The 20,693-nt window shown below is 47.1% G+C and overlaps 2 protein-coding genes across 2 annotated transcripts in view; both read right to left on the reverse strand.

Moving 5' to 3' along the window:
* Tmed6 (transmembrane p24 trafficking protein 6) lies at positions 1-6,480 on the reverse strand. Its single transcript, XM_028857748.2, has 4 exons — positions 5,917-6,480; positions 3,537-3,663; positions 1,435-1,583; positions 1-278 (listed from the first exon to the last, which is right to left on the reverse strand). The coding sequence occupies exons 1-4, from the start codon at positions 6,124-6,126 to the stop codon at positions 51-53; spliced, it is 714 nt and encodes a 237-aa protein (XP_028713581.1). The 5' UTR covers positions 6,127-6,480; the 3' UTR covers positions 1-50.
* Positions 6,481-9,969: 3,489 nt separating this feature from the next.
* The window catches only part of Terf2 (telomeric repeat binding factor 2), a 34,409-nt gene continuing 23,685 nt past the window's right edge, over positions 9,970-20,693 (reverse strand). Inside the window, 2 exon segments of the mRNA XM_037206251.1 lie at positions 9,970-11,106; positions 12,231-12,271. Coding sequence (XP_037062146.1) covers positions 10,948-11,106; positions 12,231-12,271 — 200 coding nt within the window. The 3' untranslated portion in view covers positions 9,970-10,947.

Below are 20,693 nucleotides of genomic sequence, written 5' to 3' on the forward strand. Positions count from 1 at the left end.
CCCCCCAAAAAAAGCTGATTTGATCAAAGCTTTGGTGAAGATGCTGTGTATTAGCATCTTGGCTTTGTGTTAGTAGTTGAGACAGTGAAAAGGCGTTTCAGGAAATACAGCTGAAGGACCCCAGAAAGAACAATGGCAAGGCTCTGAGCTGCGGACCACCAGTTCACATAGGTGTAGTTGGACTGGAGAAGGAAAAAATCAGCCACTTTCCTCATCCTGGCAAAGTTGTAGTAGCGCCACATGTGGAAAACATTGTTCTGTACCTTCCGTGTACTGTGCTGTGGGAAAGAGGAAAGCTGCGTTGGCTGCCGGCCAGGCCTCCCTTGCACTAAGTTCCCAAGTCCTATTACTCATGATTCTGACATCCATAGCGCCAGAGCAGTTGATAATAAAGAACACACTCCTTTAATCCCAGCACTTGGGAGGCAGAGGCAGGTGGATCTCTGTAAGTTCAAGGCCAGATCCAGGATAGCCAGAGCTGTTACACAGAGAAACCCTGTCTTGAAAAAAACCGAAAGAAAAAAAAAAAATGGTACTTTGGCTGTATTTGCAAAACTTTGCTGGGGTAGTTTTAAAGTTGGGAGGTGTGGGTGGGGGCTTGGGATGTACCTCAGTAGTAAGAAGGATTGCCTACTACCCAGAAAACTCAGCACCCTAAACACAGCCTTGCACATTTGAGGTAAACGTTCTTATTGAGCTCAGACTCTGTGTAGCCAAGGATAGCTTTGAATTCCTGATCTGCTCTGTTGAGGTTACGAGTATAAGTCCCTATTGGTGCCAGAAATAGTTGTAGAACAATAGATTAAGATGTACGTTCGAGGGGGGGCTGGAGAGATGGCTCAGAGGTTAAGAGCACTGACTGCTCTTCCAGAGGTCCCGAGTTCAATTCCCAGCAACCACATGGTGGCTCACAACCACCTGTAATGAGATCTGGTGCCCTCTTCTGGCCTGCAGTCACATATGCTGTATATATGCTGTATACGCAAATAAATAAATAACTCTTAAAAAAAAAAAAAAAAAAAGATGTACGTTCGGGGCTGGAGAGATGGCTCAGCAGTTAAGAACACCGACTACTCTTCCAGAGGACCTGGGTTCAATTCCCAGCACCCATATAGCAGCTAACAACTGTCTGTAATTCCAAGATCTGACACCCTCACACAGACATACATGCAAGCAAAACACCAATGCACACAAAGATAGATAAATTATTAAAAAAAAAAAAAAAAAAAAGATGTATGCTCAGACTGTCATTACCCTCCTAACTGATGTCTTCTCCCTACAAACTGTTAGGCTTATAAAGAAATACCTCTGGCGAGATGTGTCTTGAAAGTACTAAATTTTTCCATTATAGCCCAAAAGCATAAATGATGTGTAACTGTCAAGCGAATGTGGCTCTGTTCCAATAAGATTTAGGTTTACAGAACACAAGATTACCTCAATGGCATCCAGAGTGTCGTTCAGCTGTTTCCTTTGGTTCTGTTTGTGATCCATTTCAGGTCCTTCATAGAAGACTCCAAAGTTGAGATATACTTGTATAGAACTGAAGCGATTGTGCTCATTTTTTAGACAAAGTTGATAGTAACCTGTGGGAATTCCTAGATCTTATTACCATGTTTTAGGTGTCCCACCCTGTCTTAAGGTTCCCCTAGACAGCTGTTCACCAGTTTGTTTTATTTATTTGTTTGTTTGTTTGTTTTGTGTGTGTGTGTGTGTGGTTCAAGACAGGGTTTCTCTGTGTAGTTCTCGCTGTCCTGGAACTTACTCTGTAGACCAGACTGACCTTGAACTCACAGAGACCCACCTGCCTCTGCCTCCCAAATGCTGGGATTAAAGGCATTTGCTACCACTGCGTGGCTTGTTTTATTTTTTAATTTGATGCAGGGTCTCACTATGTAGCTCAGTCTGGCCTTGAACCCAGAATTCTCATGCCTCAGCCTTTGAAACACTGGGATGATAGTCATTCACTACCACCTCTAGTTTGTTCCTTGGTTTCAAAATAACTACAGTAGCACCTGTTTAGGAAGTAATAGAACTATTTTGACACAAAGGGCACTGTTCTTAACAGTAATTACTTATAATTACATTTTGTTAAATGATAACTCCTGTACTGGATACAAAAATGTTTTTCCTAGCTGGGCAGTGGTGGCACATGCCTTTAATCCCAGCACTCGGAAGACAGAGCCAAGCGGATCTCTGTGAGTTCGAGGCCAGCCTGAGCTACCAAGTGAGTTCCAGGAAAGGCAAAAAGCTACACAGAGAAACCCTACCTCCAGAAAAGAAAAAACAACAACAACAACAACAAAATGTTTTTCCTCTTCCAACACTAATTGGTTTTGTTTTGTGTTGAGATAGGGTTTCAATGTTTAGTTATGCAGACAAGTGTGGTGGATTGAATGAGGATGACCCCACAGGCTCCTATATTTAAATGCTTGATCCCCAGCTGGGAGAACTATTTGGGAAGGATTAGGAGGTGTGGCCTTGCTGGAGGAGGTATGTCACTGTGGGTGGGCTTTGAGGTTTCAAAAGCAGTACCAGGCCCAGTCTCTGCCTCATGGTTGTGGGTCAGATGTAAGCTCTCAGCTACTGCTCCAGCACCATGCCTGTCTGTCCACCGCCTTCCTCCCCACCACGGTGGTCACAGACACACCCTCTAAAACTGTAAGGAAGTCCCCAGTTAAATGCTTTCTACGAGTTGCCTTGGTCATGGTATTTTGCCACAGCAATAGAACTCAAACCAGGCTGGCCTCGATCTTACAGGGATCTGCCTGCCTCTGCCTCCTGAGTGCTGAGACTACAGACCTCTGTGGGTCACCCCAGGTATGTGTTGAAGTTGAAAGCATTGTGTCTTTGCCTATTCCTTGTAGGCTATGAGAACTGGAGGGTGACATCTTGAACTTGAAACTAGGAAAAATTGCTGGGCGGTAGTGGTGGTGCACTCCTTTAATCCCAGTATTGGGGAGGCAGATGCAGGTGAATCTATGAGTTTTGAGGCCAGCCTGGTCTACAAAGTGAGTTCCAGGACAGCCAGGACTACACAGAGAAACCCTGTCTTAAAAAGCAAAACAAAAGAAGGGTTGGGAATTTAGCTCAGTGGTAGAGCACTTGCCTAGCAAGCGCAAGGCCTGGGTTCGATCCTCAGCTCAAAAAAAAAAAAAAAAGAAAGAAAGAAAAGAAAGAAACCTGGGAGAAATTGACACATTATGAACAAAAGTGTCCTAACGAGTAATTCCCTACAAAGTGTTCTGCTAGGTGACTGAAAGTTTGAAGTTTCTTTCTTTTTTTTTTATTTTATTTCATTATTTATTATTTTTGTTTTGTTTTGCTTTTTTTGGGACAGGGTTTCTCTGTGTAACAGTTCTGGCTGTCCTGGAACTCACTTTGTACATCAGGCTGGCCTCGAACTCACAGAGATCTCCCTCCCGTCTGTGCCTCCTGAGTGTTGTGATCAAAGGTGTGGGCCACCACTGCCCGGCTCTTATATCCAGTTTCATAGAAACTTAACGATTATTATCATAGCCTTGCGAATGAATACAGACCTGTCTCTTGTGTAGCGAAGTTAATCTGGCCCCGAACATCCTGGGAAGTGTCAATAAGGAAACCCTGTGGAGTATGTGCCGTGACTGCAATGTGGCGGTCCTGTGACATCCCGAGAATGAGCTGAACCTTCCATCACCATTTAAAAAAGAAAGAAAAGGCCCCTACTACGTCACTCAGACACCAGCAACGTGGTAAGCCTGGCACACCCACGGCATCAGCACAGCAGTCCGTGTGGTGGGTCCACCCTCCCAGCCCTCGTCTGGAAGCTCAGAACAGGTGGCTCTTTTAGTTTCCACCACGATGGTGCTGTGGAGTCACATCAACACTGAGCGTTCTTCAGTGTCACACACAGATTGTAGGATAGAGTCACCCAAACCATCCCCCTGATAAGGAAGAAACCAGCTCTCCTGCCACACAGGTATGGATGGCTCAGTGCCATATGCAGCTGCCTGTGGGGTTCCTGGCTGATACTGGGGTGGTTGATCTCCCTGGGGTGACCTAGATTTGGGTGTTTGCTGTGTGAGAGTCCCCTACCCAAAGCAAGCAGCACTTCTGGACACTTGTCCACAGTAAGCTCAGTAGCAGTTCTGGTCTAGTAAAACATAAACCATAAAAGACTAGTAAATTAGGAGCCGGGTGGTGGCGGCGGCAGCAGCGGCAACGACGACAACAACGACGCACGCCTTTAAATCCCAGCACTTTGGGGGCAGAGCCAGGCAGATCTCTGTGAGTTAGAGGCTAGCCTGGGCTATAGAGTGAGTTCAAGGAAAGGCGCAAAGCTACACAGAGAAACCCCGTCTCAAAAAAAAAAAAAAAAAAAAAAAAAAAGAATGACTGGTAAATTAGGCTGGATGTGGTGATGCACACCTTTGATCTCAGCACTCGGGAGGCAGAGGCAGGCAGATCTCTTGAGTTGAATTGGCCAGCCTGTAGAGCCAATTCCAGGACAGCCAGAGCTACACAGAGAAATCATGTTTTGAAAAATAAAAAAATAAGCTGGGTGGTGGCGCACTCCTTTAATCCCAGCACTTGGGAGGCAGAGGCAGGCGGATCTTTGTGAGTTTGAGGTCAGCCTGGGCTACAGAGTGAGATCCAGGAAAGGCGCAAAGCTACACAGAGAAACCCTGTCTCAAAAAAACAAAAAATAAAAATAAATTTAAAAAAAAAAGAGTAAGTTAATTTTAGTGGAGTAAGAGCAATATAGCTTACTACTATGTAAATCAATATTAGAAAGTCATGGCTGGGTATGGTGGCACATACTTTGGTAAACACAGGAACCTTGCATAGTCTCACCCAGTAAGGCCCACATATTGAGATCCTATCTCAAAAAATTAAAAAGAAAAGAAAAAAGCCAAAAGGTTTCTAAGATAAAAACAGAGGAGAGACAGTTCACAGCTCAGCGCAGTACCTGCCTAGTGTACACAAGGTCCTGGGTGTGAACTGAAGCCTGCTGGTGTGCGTCTGTAGTCCTAGCACCTGGAAGGGGGAGGAGGGAGATCACCAGTTCAGGGTCATCCTTGGCTGTATCTCAAGTGTGAGGCCACCTCCTTGCTGTATCCAGGGCTACATGAGACCGTGTCTCCCCTGAGAGCCTCCATAACTTAAAAAAAGAAAAAAGAAAGAAAGTACCTCTGTCTTTAATATTAACCTCAGAATCTTCAGATGGCATTAACCTCTTTGGGTGTACTTGCCCGAGGGATAGGTACCTTCCTAAAAGAAATAGGTGGCTCAGTGGCTGAGAGCACTTAGCTGCTCTTCCAGAGGTCCTGAGTTTAATTCCCAGGAACCACATGGTGGCTCACAACCATCTATAATGAGATCTGATGCCGTTTCCTGGCATAAAGGCGTACATGCAGATAGAGCACTCATACATAAAATAAATAAATAAATAAACCTTAAAAACAAAAAACGAACTAGAGTTGTCTGATTGCATAGACAAGCTTTGAGCTGGTTTTTCTCCAGTTTGCTGGGGTTAACAGAGGCAGGAAGAACTGACGTGGCCCCTATCCCATTGACTGAAGTGGTTTCATTTGAAATCTATTATGTGACTTTTCCATCTAACTCTGTGCTGCATAGGTAACTATTTTAGAAGGTATTGGCTCTCCTGTCACCTCAGATCAGAGGAAAGGTGGAGACTGCCTCTCCTGAAGAAGCATGGTGTTGCCCCTTGGATTTGAGCACACTTCTGTAGTCGCCAGGTCTAGACCGACCCATATGCTTGAGCCCCAACTCATATGCTAAAGCCTCCAACTCTCATCCAGAGTTGCCCTCTAACTGCAGTTCACAAGCGACAACCACAGCATCATAGATAACCAGGCCTTGGCTCCATCGAAAACCTGACTCACTTTATCAAAGGGATGGCCAGAGGCCTCCACGCACCTCATAGCTGAAGTAGAAGTAACCCATCCGTTCAGCAAATTGCCAGAAACATTCTGTGTCTCCTGGTTGGATCATGATGGCAAAGTCATGTTGTTCAGCTTCACGGAAGAGTGGTTGGTCCTCAGAGCCAGTTAGAGGGCCTGTTGCCTGGCTCTTAGAAGTCACTAGGCTCAGAACCATCAGCCTAGCCACAAGGAGCAAAGGGAACATGCTGCTTTCTGTGACTTCTTCTACAGGTGACCGCTCACAGTCCTGTGGGAAGATTAGACCGCATCTGGCTAATCATTAACCCCACGAGTCACAGTTAGCACCAATTTCAGGGCCATCAGAGATACTCTGCAATACAGGTGCTGTGTCTGCCTTCCCCTCTGCCCCCCACCTTGGCTCACAGATAGATTTTGCTTTCACCTCAAGAAAGTGCCTTGCTGGATCTAGTTAATGGGTTCTAGAAAAGCACTGTATCAGAAGAGAGGTTTCCATCCATTCTTTGTGCTGTTTTCTCAGTTCTTGCCTATTGTAGATTAAATGTGTGGCAAGTTAATTTATAGCCATTGCGCATACTGACAAAAGCTGGCCAAGGTGAGGTTTCTCTTATATCAAATGGCTAGGTGCCACTTACTTACCCTGGTTATTCAACACCAGGGTAGCATCTGGCCAACAGATTTTGTGGCTAGAGCGAAGCACAGCACTTGTATGCATACAAAAGGTATTTTTCTCACTTTTTTTGGGGATAAGATGGGGTGCATGGGTGTCCTATGTAGACTAGACTGTTTTTTAAAGGGGTTTATGTATATGGGTGTTGTGTCTACATGTATGTGGTGATATACTGTGTACCCTAATAAACTTGCCTGAGGATCAGAGGACAGAGCCAGCCACTAGATCACTAGATTAGACACAGAGGTCAGGCAGTGGTGGCACACACCCTTAATCCTTTCACTGGGGGGGGGTGGGGGGTGGGGGTGGGGTGGGGGGTGGGGGGGGAGGGGTGGTGGTGGTGGTGGTGTGGTGGTGGATGGATCCGTCTGGATCTGTGTAACTTCAAGGCTACACTAGAAACAGAGCCAGGCTGTGGTGGTGCACACCTTTAATCGTAGTATTGGGAAGCACACAAGCCTTTAATCCAAGAAAGTGATGTCTGGGCAGAGAAAGGTATATAAGGTGTGAGGAGACAGGAACTCACTCTTGTTAGACTGAGGATTACTGCACACCAGAAGAGGGCATTGGATCCCATGGGCTACAGTCATAGAAGGTTGTGAGCCTCCATGTGGGTTCAATTCCTGCACCTAGGAACTCCAAAAGAGCAGCCAGTGCTCTTAACCACTGCTCTCTTTAGCCCCTAAACTAGTCTTGAACTCCAAGATCTGCCTGCTCCTGAGTACTGAGATTAAAGGCATGTTACCAAGCCCAGCTACATAAAAGTTTTCATATATGAAGAAGTGTTGGCTAGTTTTATGTCAACTTGACACAAGCTAAAAAAAAAAAAGAGAGAGAGAGAGAGAGAAAGCCACTAAGAAGCACTCCTCCACAGCCTCTGCATCAGCTCCTGCCTCCAGATTCCTGCCCTGTGTGAGTTCCTGTCCTGACTTCCTCTGAAGATGAACAGTGATGTGGAAGCATAAGCCAAACAAACTCTTTCCTCCCCAAGTTGCTCTTGGTCATGGTGTTTATCACAGTACTAGAAACCCAGACTTAAGACAGTGAACAGGAAGGTGGTCTACCCTCTGCCGAGCCTCTCCTGCTGATTTCCACCTACTGGTCTATATCTAAAGCTCTCTAAAACCCTCTGAAAGATATTGTTTAAATCTTCCTTCTCTTCTTTTTTTCATGACTTCTTCAGCACCCACAGGGAGGGAAAGGCTGTCCAACATCCACTTGAATACCATTATATATTCCAATCTTAAAACTGTCATATATCCCAGTCTTCAGTCTCCTATTCATGGCTTCAACACCCACTGACTCTGTGACAGGCACTGAGCTCAAAACTTCACCATCATTTTCTTTCATCCTCACAATAGCACTCCAGGGAGATACTGTCATCTACTATATTCGAGTTGAGGACAGTGACGCAAACCTGAATAGCTCATGGTCCCACAGAAATAGTTGGCATAGCTGGAGTCCTTCCTTATGTTCCAAGACAGTTTCTCAAGCTGTTGGGTCCCAAATTCTGACATCTGTAACATGGGGGCAGGTGAAATAGGATCTCACAGTGTAGCCCAGGATGGCCTACCATTTATGATTCTGCTGCCTCCACATCCCAAGTCCTGGAACTTTAGATGGGTACCTCTGGGCTTCTTAATGTTTTTATTTCAGGTGGTGGTGTGAGCAGTAAACGTCCCCCTGATAGTCCTGGGCATTTGAATACTTGGTTCCCAGTTGGTGGCACTGTTTGGGGAGGCTTATGAGGTGGTGTGGCCTTGCTGGAGGAAGCATGTCACTAGCAATGAACCTCTCCTAGGTTTCTTTTTTTCTTTTTGAAACTGGGTCTACCCTGGAACTCACTCTGTAGACCAGGCTGGTCTTGAACTCAGAGATCTGCCTGCCTCTGCCTCCCGAGTGCTGGGACTAAAGGATTATGCCCGGCTCTCTGCTTGGTGCATTGTTTTTCAGGATGTGAGCCCTTAGCTTCTGCTCCAGAAGCCATGCCTGCTCTTTGCTGCAATGCCTGCCTGCCGGGATGGACTGTTTGGTTTTTTGAGACAGGTTTCTCTGTGCACCCCTGCCTGTCCTGGAGCTCAACTCACTCTGTAGACCAGGCTGGCCTGGAACTCACTCTGTAGCCCAGGCTGGCCGGGAACTCAGAGATCCGCCTGCCTCTCCATGCCAGTGCTGGAATTAAAGGCGTGTGCCACAGCTGCCTGGTCATGATGGATTCTTTTTTTTTCATGATGGATTCTTTATACCTCTAGAACCCTAAGCCCAAATAAACTCTTTCTTCTGTAAGTTGCCTTGGTCATGGTGTTTTCCAGCAACGGAAAAGTAACTAATACAGAAATTAAAAAACTACAGAGAAGGGGGATCATCTTCAGTAGGGACACTACTGGGAAGTTGCCTTGCTCTAGAACAAAGGGAGGAGGAGGAGGAGGAGGAGCAGCAGCAGCATTTAAAGCATTTAAAAAACACTCTGCCAGGCGGTGGGACACCTTTAATCCCAGCACTGGGGAGGCAGAGGCAGACAGATCTCTGTGAGGTCAAGGCCAGTCTGGTCTTCAGATCGAGTTCCAGGAAACAAAAACAAAATACACTGTATTGGCACCTTTAAACTAAGAATTTCCCAGAATTCATTCCACTGGCCCCAAGTATTAGCAAGCAGACAACAGACTTCAGTTCCACTGAAGCCACAGCAACCATCTCACCATCTGGGAGGCCTGGTTGCTCTGGGGGCAGTTTGTAAGGCAGGGGAGCCTGGGACTACCTCATTCTACAGGGACACAGATTTCTCTGTCAAGTTCCACTGCCAGCGTGGTCTTAACATCACTTATGTTACAAGCAGCACCCATAGAAAATTCTATAGTTCAGAAGAGAGGAAAGCAAAGTTGTTTCGGGAGCCCTGTATAAACAGTGAAGTCCTGTGGAAACACGACAAATGCTAACTGAGAATTCACCAGTCTCCCTGGAAAGAGCCTCTAAGGGCAGGATTTGAGGGCAAGGTCGTGACTCTAATCAGGGATGGAGGGAGGCACAGCACTGAGCAGCTGCGGGTCTCACTTCCCTGTGGCTTCATGTGTTGGCTGGTTAAGAGGGCCACACACACAGCGACAGGTTCTGAACCCGCACTTTCCACACTTCAGTTAGGTTAAAGACTTAATGGAAACTTCCACACATCTCTAAACCTGCCTAGCACTCACTCAGAAGACAGGAAGTAAGGACTGTTTAGTCCCTAGATAAGTGATCCTTCGAGGAAGGGACACATAGAGAAGAGACAGCCACAGCCTGTGTGACAGGGCATCCAAGGACTGGAGTGGCTTCACAGCAGCTCAGGAGGTGAGGCGGCCTGTAGACTCCACTGCCCACACCTGAGTACATGGTGCATTACAATTAACCAGCTCCGGAAGCTTGAGAAGCAAGACTTTAATGAAGAACGCTACAGTAGGAACAATTCATTCTCATAGTTAAAAAAAGATTACAGAAAACACTTTACTGAATTTTTTTGTTTTTTGTTTTGCTAAAAAGACAGTTTTAAGGGTGTCTGAAAGACAGCAAGCACAACACTGTACAAAAGGGAAGGGTGTTGGATTCCGGTGCAAGACACGACCACAGCACGACCAGGGAAGTGTGGGAGCAACCACTTCACAGAGGGTGAGTTAGGCATTGGATTCAACCAGGACTGGTTCTTAAGCTTTAAAAGTTCAGCATAAGGAAGGGCTCTGAGGGGGAGGTGGATGGGGGTGGGGAGCTAAGCTTATCTACAATCACCACTTTACCAAAACACACACTTGTAACCACATGAGAAGTGTGGAGGATAAACCTGCCATGTAGCCCAGCACACGTTAGCAGCGGATGCCCAGGCAGTCAGGTCCAGGGTTGATGATGCAAGTGGTTAAACAGTTTTCAAAGGAATCGGTTCCATGAGGACTGACCTCTCAACACACAGAGTCCCTTTGTTCTCGAGTCAGGAGGCCAAAACTCAACACGGATTAAGTTCATTCCAGATAATGCTCACACTGCTGGTTTGAACAGGTCATGGGATCATAAGTACTCCTAATGGATTCCATCATTTCTCAGGAGAAGGTTCTATGGATTACTGGGGATTCAAATCGAAGCAAACCACTAAGGGGAACGAACGCTAATGATATTCTGCACTGTACAAGCTGGGTGCCTGTTGCCTCTGCTGCAGACATGGGTAGACTTGGCTTTGCTTCTCAGCTCCATGATCTCCAACAGTGATGGGAGTGTACATGGGACCTCCCTGGACAGAAAGGCTGCCCACAATTCTCATCTCAGTCCAGCTTCTGAAAGAGACATCAGAGCATCAGCAACGACTATTCAGAACCATGTTCTTGTGAATCCTGTGGAAATGAGAGGCATTCCTTTTCAGTTCATGCCAAGTTTTTTCATGGTCCGCCAACGATCTTTGATCATCACAGCTGTTCGGTTAATAAAGGGGTAACTTTTGGAAATGGCAACCCAGTTTCCTTCCCCATACTTCTGCACTCCGGCCTTCACCCACTCGCTTTCTTCTATGGTCCACTTCTGCAAAAGGAAACATAAAACCTGTCAAGACTTGTCACTTACCTCTTTCCCACATATTGATGAGGTAATCAAAGCAAAAAATCCTACGAGAATACTCGGAACCCAATAACACAGTATGAGCCGGGCAATGATGGCGCACACCTTTAGTCCCAGCATTTGGGAGGCAGAGGCAGGCAGATCTCTTTTGCAAGGACAGCCAGAGCTAAAGAGACAGATGTGGTCTAAAAACCAAACCAAACATTGTGGGTCTGGATAACTAGCAATCATCAATGTTCTGACATGTCATTCTTTATTGATAATCACTGCTGGGGGGCTGGAGAGATGCTCAGTGGTCATGAGCACTTGATGCCCTTGCAGAGGACCCTGCATTTGTATGGTGGATCACAGTCATCTGTAAACTCCAATTTCAGGAGATCAGATTCCTTTTCTGGCTTCCTGGGGTACTGTACACACATGGTACACAGCCATACATGCAGGCAAAACACTCACACACAGAAAAAAAAAAAAGCTAAAACACTAAAAAACACTGAAATTTAAAAATGAGAAAAGTAAAGGACTAGGGTACAGCAGCTCAGGGGCACAGTGCTCACCAAGCATGTGCGAGGGCTTAATCCCCAGTACCAAAAACCAAACAACAAACCCACTGTTGACCTTAGTTTGAACTGTCTTAAGAGGTCTTTTTACCAGGTATACGGGTCATCTTGGCCTGAGAAGGGAAACTTATTTTACCTGTTCCCATCAGAAAAGAGTCTTAAGGGCTGGAGAGATGGCACAGCACTGGCTGGCCTTCCAGAGGACCTGGTTCCATTCCCAGCAGCCACATCATAGCTCAAAACCATCTATAATGTAACTCCAATTTCTGGTGATCTGATGCCCTCTCTGGCCTCTGCAGACACCAGGCACACACATGGTACAAAGATACACCAATTTTGGCTTCCAGCACCATCATCAGGTAGCTATCGGTCATTTGCAACTCCAACTCTAGGGGAATCTGACACCCTCATCTAGATTCCACAGGCACTGCGGTCACATGCACAAGCACGCACACACATATAATTAAAAATAAAATCTTACACGTAGGCAAAACATCCACACACACCAAGTTTAAACAAGTTTCTACCTACCTGCTTTCTTGTTAAAGAGGCTGACTTGTCTTCATCTGGCGCTGTTGGAAAACATGAAAAGCACACTCAGTTTAGAGTTCACATGAAGGAAACAGAACATCCCCAAAGGGAAAACTTGATTTCAATTCCACAGGCACTGAAGGCTGGGGAGGCAGCTCTGTGCTAGAGTGACTGCCCAGCTTGAATAAGATGGAGTTTGATCTCCAGAATGGCAAAACCAGAACAAAACAAATTTCACTGACGCTGAGAATTCAAAGGACATCATGAAAGAGTAATTTCTTCTGTTTTTTATTTGCAGTCACTTCAGGTTCTGAGAATCTGTACAAAGAAGTGTTTTACAAACAGACTTGCAAAAGCTGTTTGTTTTAAGGTGTTTTTGAGACAGAGTTTTACTGTGTAGCCCTGGCTGTCCTGGAACTCACTCTGTAGACCAGGCTGGCCTTGAACTCAGAGATCCACCTGCTTCTGCCTCCCCAATGCTGGGATTAAAGGAGTGCACCACCACCTCCTGGCCTATATCAAACTTTTAAGTGTGATAGTCCCTCAGTGGTTTTAGAAAATAATGGTTTTGGGGGTTGGGGATTTAGCTCAGTGGCAGTGTGCTTGCTAGGCAAGCGCTAGGCCCTGGGTTCGGTCCTCAGCTGGGGCAGGGGGCGGGGGGGAGAAAATAATGGTTTTGGTAAAGAGTTTGAAGTCTGTTATTAATCAAAATTTATTGGAACTGGGCAGTGGTGGCACACACCTTTAATTGCAGCATTTAGGAGGCAGGGCAGGTGGATCTCTGAGTTCAAGGCAGCCTGGTCTACAGAGTGAGTTCCAGGACAGCCAGGGCTACACAGAGAAATCATCTTGAAAAAAAAAGTTTAGTAAAGGGCTGAGACATAGCTCAGTGGTAGTGTGTTTGTCTAGCATGCACAAGAGGCTAAATTCCATGGCCAAAATATCAAAATACAAATTTAGGGCTGGGGAGATGGCTCAGCTCTTTGAGAAGACCCAAGTTTGGTTTCTAGTACCCGCCCCAAGTGGCTCTCAATAATTTGTAACTCCAACTCTGGGGATCCGACACCCTCTTCTGGATTCTGTGGGCACTGAAGTCACATGCACACGCCCATACACACATACATAATTAAAAATACAATCTTACAAAGGTTTACCACATATGTGCATATATACACGGCTGTATATACTCCCTGAGTTACAACCCCTTGACAACTACTGCTTTGAAATATCATCACTTCACTGTTTTCTGCTGAGAACTTAAATTCCTTGGGAGCTGGCAAGATGGCTCAGTAGGTAAGAGTGTGTGTGTGGCCAAGTCTGACGACCTGAGTTCAATCCCCAGGACCCACATGGAGGATGAAGAAAGCTGACTCCCTCAAGCTGTCCTCTGACCCTCACACAATCCACAGCATGTGTGTGTACAAATGTTTTTGGTTTTTTGAGACAGGGTTTCTCCGTGTATCCTTGGCTGAGTCTCACAGATCGGCCTGCCTCTGCCGCCTGAGTGCTGGGATTAAAGGTGTGCACCACCACCGCCCGGCTAAAATAAATGTAGTTTGTTTTTTTCTTCTTTTTCACCCCACTGAAACAGCCTCACTGTGTAGTCCTAGCTGGCCCCAACTCAGAGAACCTCCTGTCTCTGCCACAGGAGTGCTCACATTAAAGCACATATCAGCCATGCCCAGTCTCTATGAAGGAACTTTAAAACTTTTTTTTTTAATGAAATTTTAAAAAATCTTTTCACTTTGTATGTCTTTGTGTGTGGTGCACTCACAGTAAAGCAAGAGCGTGGAGAACAGAGATCAAGTTGAGAGCTGCTGCTCTCTTTCCACCATGTAGGGTCTGAGGATTGAACTTGGCTCAACTGACGTGGCAGCCGGTGCCTTTACCCAGAGTCATCTTGCTGGCCCTATGGAGATACTTATTAAGGCCGACCTTTGGCCCTGGGAAAGAATTACTGTCGCTATTACAAGTCTTTACAATCCTCCAAATGAAGGTTAGCATTCAGCTATTTCTGTTAGAATGTAAAATACGTAGTGGGGAAGACTCTAAAACAAACGCTGAGAGCTTCAGATGTAATTACATAAAGTAAATTCTCCTACCCCATACATGTATGCACAGAAACTGGTCAGACATCTTTTCTTTTCACTTGGACTGGGGATGTAGCTCAGCCCACACACCAGAGACTTATTTTAAGAAATACAGAGGCCAGGGAAATGGCTCGGCAGGTAAAGGCACCTGCTGATGACCTGAATTTGATCTCAGGGACTTACAGGGTAGGAGAGAACAGACCCCTGCAAGTTGTCCTGACTCCCACATGCCACCTCCCCACCCACACAAAAAATAAATAAGTAAAATGGAATTAAAAAAATTTAATGCAGGAGACCTAGCACTCAGGAGACAGGCAGGTGCATGGAACTGTGAGTTTGAGGTTAGTCTAGTCTACACAGAGTTTAAGCCCAGCCAGGACTACACAGTGAGGCCCTCCAAATTAAACAAACAGAAAAAACCAGGTGTGATAATGGATGACCATAATCCCAGCACTTTGGAAGCAGGGGCATGAAGGCTGGAAGTTCAAGACCATCTTCAGCTGCTACCCAGGAAGTCCAAGGACATACTGGACTACATGAGACCCTGTCTCACCAATACCCTGCCAAGGGAAAAAAAAAATACAGGGAGCCAAATGCGGCTACATGCCGTGATCCCAGCAGCTGGGAGGCTGAGGCAGGAAGATCCTGAATTGAGACCAGCTTGGGCTCCACTGCAAGACCCTGCTGCAACAAAACAAACACAATCTGACCCCTGATGACTCAAAATGAGACCAGGTAATGGGACAGAGGCCCTGGAACACGAACGTAACAGATACATGTATCGCACACCAGCAGACATTTGCAAGAGGGCAAGGGAAGTCTGGGACTTACCCCGAACTTCAAACAGCTGGTCCTCTTCCACCCAAATTTCTTTTTCTTCAAGCCCGTTAGGGCCGTTCCACTTGTCTTTGGACACTCTAGGGGAGAGCAATGAAGATAATAAGCATGAGAGACCCCTTTCACGAGCTCTGACCTCAGTCCTTCAGTGCTCACTCAGGATTCACACCACACAATGCTCAAATTCGCTACCATTCCTCCTCGGCCCGCCAGGCATCTCCACACATGAACACCTCCCAGGCTGCAGAGCCACGCCTCAAACTGGGCACCGAGTAAAGTACACCATATCGCCATCTCCCTCCAAATCGCTTTCATTTCCTCATTTGTTTAGTTTTCTTTTTCTGATGTTTTTAGATAGGACTATACTCTAAGCACATGCTGGCCCTGAGCTCAATCCTCCCACCTCTCCCTTCTGAGTGCTGGGATTACAGGCATGCCTCGACATACCCAGTCACTCGGGGTCCTTTAAAGGTCTCAGCATTTCTCTGACTTAGAGGTGCAAACTCCAGCCTCTCCTTCAGGGCCACGCTCTACTGCATTTACACTGACTTTGGTAACCCTGCCTATTCCTGGAGTTAAACTCAAGATACCTTGCATCAGTGTTACACTAGCCTTTTTTCTCCTCCTAAATCCAACATCGCAAAAGCGTATCGACTGGGCACTGTGGCACATACCTGTAATTACAGCATTTGGGAGACTAAGCTGTGAGAATCCCAAGTTCAAAGCCAGCCTGAAATACGCATGCCAGACGACATAGACAACAACAGTCTGCACATTCTCCTCTATGCTCTATGAATCCAGGCCATTCCCTACCTCGGCTCCACCACACCACTACACACTACATCTAATGCTTTGATCCTTTAATACAGTTCTTCATGTTGTGGTGACCCCAAACCATAAAATGATTTCATCACTACTTCATAACTGCAATTTTGCTAGTTGTGAACTGTAAGTATGATTGACATGTGACCTCTGGGAAGGGGTCATGGCCCACAGGTTGAGAACAGCTACCCCTCAGCAACCCAGGCTGTTCTGCTCCTCTTTACCTCTGCCCAGGAGTACCTTCCCTGCTCAGGAGAGTTATAGGCCTTTCATACTGTAAAAACACATCTCTTTCTTTTTTCCTTTGAGGCAGGGTTGCCCAGACTGGCCTCGAATGTGCTGTATAATCAAGGAGACCTTTATCTTCTGACCCTTCTACCTCCACGCAAGCTCCAACAGGCACGTGCCACCAGGCTGGATGTAGTGCTGAGGGTCAAATGAAGGGCCTCACACACGATAGGCAAGCATTACCAGCTAAGCGGCATCCTCAGCCTAACACTGTCATCCGCGAGGACACCTGTACCTACTGATCCAGCACAGAAAGCCTCTGCCCCATCTCTGCCAATCTGAGGCCATCCACAACCAGTCAAGGCCCCCCAAATTCCTCTTGTCATTTTCCTAAGTACCTAACTAAGTAGCTGAGACAAATGGGAGACAGTGTGTGCTGTTAATTCCGATTAGATCTCGAGAGGAACTTCCTTGAAACGGAGTGGTACCACAAGCCTTTTAGTTTTACTGCGGACCGCTATTTACAGAGGCAGGTAACAACCAGGCTCCGGTTTTAAGTTTTCTGCTTTCCCCGTCCTGACACACTCAGTTTGAACCTCGCTTCCTGCGGCTACCACTTCCCCTGCGCGGCTGTTCTGCCCTCTGCCCTTTTCAAAGGTAGTTGCTAGTGACCTGTCTTTCTTGAACTCTCCCTTTGCACAGATGTTTCAGCGGGGACTGCCTGAGGCCTAAGCACCGGTGTGGTGCCCGACTGCCGATGGCCGTTGTTCACTGCTCACTTGGGGAAGGGGCTGAGCACAGTCTTCCTAGCTGTCGGGGGGCCTGTGGTCCTGGGCAAGTCAGGCCACTTCTGGATCTCATATTCCTCACCAGCTAAGTTACAACTTCATGCACTCTGTCTAGTAGGGACTTGTCAAACAGCCTGTGGCTGCTGGGTTTGGTGTCTCCCTCCTCTCCAAGGGAAACCGTGACCCTTAATGTATGTATGGCCTACATACATTTAGGGGGTATCATGCCTTACATACAAGTTCTAAGAGTCCCTTTTACTTGATTAATAAACTCCTAGCAAATCCCGAAGGTGCTGTGGGGCCTAGACAAATCCAGGCACACTGGCCTTGGCCTTGCCTTTCAGGCAGTTCCCACGAGCCCTGCCTTTCCCTGCTGGGTCCTTCTGCCTGTCTCCCCAAACTCTCCCTGTTCATCTGTAGCTGTCTCCAGCTTCAGACCCCCTCCCCTGCCCCCTGCAGTGGTGCCCCCCAGGCCTGGGAACATACACGTTAAAAAAAAAAAAACCCTTTAAATGTGACTCCTGCAGTTTGAGAAGCTGCTGCCCGACACGACAAACTTAAGACCTGGCCAGCTGTCGGTCCTGCTGCTGCTCTGTGCTGCAGTCTCCTGGTGTCCCAGGCCCACGTACAAGCTACAATACTGTCTAGAAGTCCTCTGACAAGGCACTTGCTACCTTCCTACTCCTTCAAGGCCAACTCAACCTTCGTTCTTCTCCAGGACGCAGTCCACCCAAGACTTGTCTAAGCAGGCTCAGGAACTCTCCCCCAGCTCACAGGGCACCTCACGCACTTCCTTCCTCAAGCTGGGCTCACTAGACAGTGTGTGGGGCTCTGCAAGTCTTCCCACCTCGGCTGCCATGACTCAAAGTTCCACAGCCGGAACGCTTCAGGCAGCCATGGACAAGCCCTACTGCTGGGTGTGGCTTTGTTCCATTAAATTTTATTAACAAAACAGGCAGCAGGTGGTTTTGCCAACTCTTGCTGCTCAGCACCCATCACACTCCAGACCCCGGGCACACTACAGTGCTGGGTATGTCTGCAACTGTCCCACACACTCCCGTTTACAATCCTCCTGGCATCCTGAAAGCCCCTGTTTCTTCGTCTGCTCATGGGGCAGTATCTACACAGGGCTTCTCTGAGAAATAAACGGATCATGATCAAAGGAGGACAAGGTATGTAGAGCTGCCATTAACTATGTCTGCCAGGGACTCGTTTCTCATGGCGAGAGTGGTACATAGAGTGCAAATCTGTCCGGAGGAAACCATGTCACCACACGCCATGGCCTTCACACTGTAGATCAGAGCAGGTTCTCCAAACAATCACAACACACAGCAGCGCACAGAGACGGCAATGGCCTTGGGAGATCAGTGAGGTAGATGACATACAGCAGGGCCAGCCGGGGGAGAGTTCACCGAGGAGCTAAGAGCTTCAAGAGAGGCACCTGATGTCTGTGTCCCGGCTGCTGTGTCAACACCACACGGATTAGGAACCTGAAAAGCCCCGTTTGCTGTGTGACCTCCTTTTCGAGCCTTCCTCATCTACACAATAGGGCTAACATCACCTCAGAGGGCGCTGGGGGTTCAGGAAGACACACAGGAAGTGCTTGGCCCAGAAAGCCCTTCGAAGCACCAATGGAATTCTGACAGGCAGTGATGGAGGAGGGACAGTCCACCGTGGGAATGAGGGGGTGTACAGCAGGGAGAAACAAACGGCATGTTCCAGGGAGCAAGCAAACCAGTGTCTGCAGGGTGGGTCCCTGCAGGGCACAAGGTGGCCAAACTCAAAACCTGGGGTGGAGTCACAGTGGGGAATAAAATTAATAGAATTAACATATTCTAACTCTGCCCCGAGCAGCTGGCAGAAACATGGAAGATTAGGAAATCTTTACTGAATTTTGCTGAGTCTCAAACATCTATGAAAAGGTACAAAACTAAGTATTCATTGCTCTCCATAAATATCAAGTATAATGAGGCCCAACTCAGACAGATTTCACCAAGAAGGCACTTCAGGTGGCCGGCAGAAGGCTCCGAGGCCCTCCTCCTTACTCCTGCCCGGGGCAGTTGCCGTCAGCCTACAGTGGGGCTTGGGGACTGGCAGGGACCGCTAACATTGTCACTCTGGCCAGTCTCCTTCTAGCAGTCTGAGCAAGCTCGGCGGCGGAGAGTAACTTAGCTGACGGTTACTTCATTCACGGAAGGAAACCAGGCCCAACCCAGGACCGCCAACCAGCCCCAAAACTGCTACAAAGAAGGTCTTCATACTTGGGATTCTTCTCCCCTGTGAGGGGTTGGCTGAGAGCTCTGGACTTGGATGGTGATGCTGACATGGCCTCCGGGGAGGAGTTGAGGCCTGGGCTGGGCTCAGTAATCTGGCTGTCCTCCTCCAAAACCAATCTGCTTATCGTCATCCGACTGTTCTTGGGCTGCAGTTCTGAGCCTCCTCACCCTCAGCAGGAGCTGAGTTTTCATGTTCATCTTTCCTGGGTCTCTTGTTTTTTGTGGGTTGGTGATGATGGGGATGCTAGTTTAGGAAGTACCAGATCTTTCTGGTCCAGTTTTGCAAAAGCCGCCTCTGAGTCTTGTGCAGTGGACAGAGCTTTGAAAGCTGCCTTCAGAGTTCTGATCCCAATGGTGGTTGGAGTGTTCCGAGGCTGTCTGCAAATAAAACACGCACAGGAAGAGTCAGTCTCCCCAGTGTGGAAGCACATACAAGTAGGCAGGATTCTGCAAAGATTAACCCTTCCAACAGAGGCCTCTTCAGACTCTCCATCAAAATAATAAATAAACACAGGGTGGGGGGTGGGGCAGTGCCTGCTTCCTTTAAACAGCTGTTGTTTATACATGCCTTCACTTGATGAGCACAGATCTAAGTTGAATCAATTTTAAATTCCAAACAAGAGAACCTTACAGGCGGCCAAGGCCAATGCTATTCTCTGCAGAGGTCTCCAGCCTGTGCGCTATCAACCCTTTTAGCCTGTATGATCAAAGCAATGGTTTTCATCATGTAAGAGCTCTGAGTAGTACCGGCCAACCTCACATCTACCTGGGCAGCCAACTGGTAACACCACAGTCTCACTGAAATCTCCACTCTTTCAGCCATCCCAGTCCAACCCTCGTACGAGAAGCAACTAATGGTCTATACCCACAATACATTTAGAAACCGTGGCTTGAGAATTCTGAGCGAGTGCTGTGCCATGTGATCTGGAAGCATGAGACTGACTTTTACAGAAAGTTTATCGATCCTCTGGAACAGCTAATGAGGTTAGAGTAAAATCTGTCAGGAAAAGACCAACCTCCCCTGACAAGTATGTCAGACTGTCCAACATATACAACGCTGCTTTCTTTTCTTTTCTTTCTTTTTTTAAAGATTTATTTATTTATTATGTATACAGTGTTCTGTCTGCTATACACCTGCAGGTCAGAAGAGGGCACCAGATCTTCATTACAGATGGTTGTGAGCCACCATGTGGTTACTGGGAATTGAACTCATGACCTCGTGGAAGAACAGCCAGTGCTCTTAACTCTGAGCCATCTCTCCAGCCCTACAACACTGTTTTCTAAAATCAACAATCAAAAGTTGCAGAGGACCCAATTCAGTTACCAGCACCTACACCAGGTGGCTTAATAACAGCTGTGTATAACTCCGGCTTCCAGAAACTCCAATGCCCTCTCCTAGATTCCACAGCACCCATATTCACC

The sequence above is a fragment of the Peromyscus leucopus genome, chromosome 5 (assembly GCF_004664715.2).
Source record: "Peromyscus leucopus breed LL Stock chromosome 5, UCI_PerLeu_2.1, whole genome shotgun sequence".
NCBI classification, from domain to species: Eukaryota; Metazoa; Chordata; class Mammalia; order Rodentia; family Cricetidae; genus Peromyscus; species Peromyscus leucopus.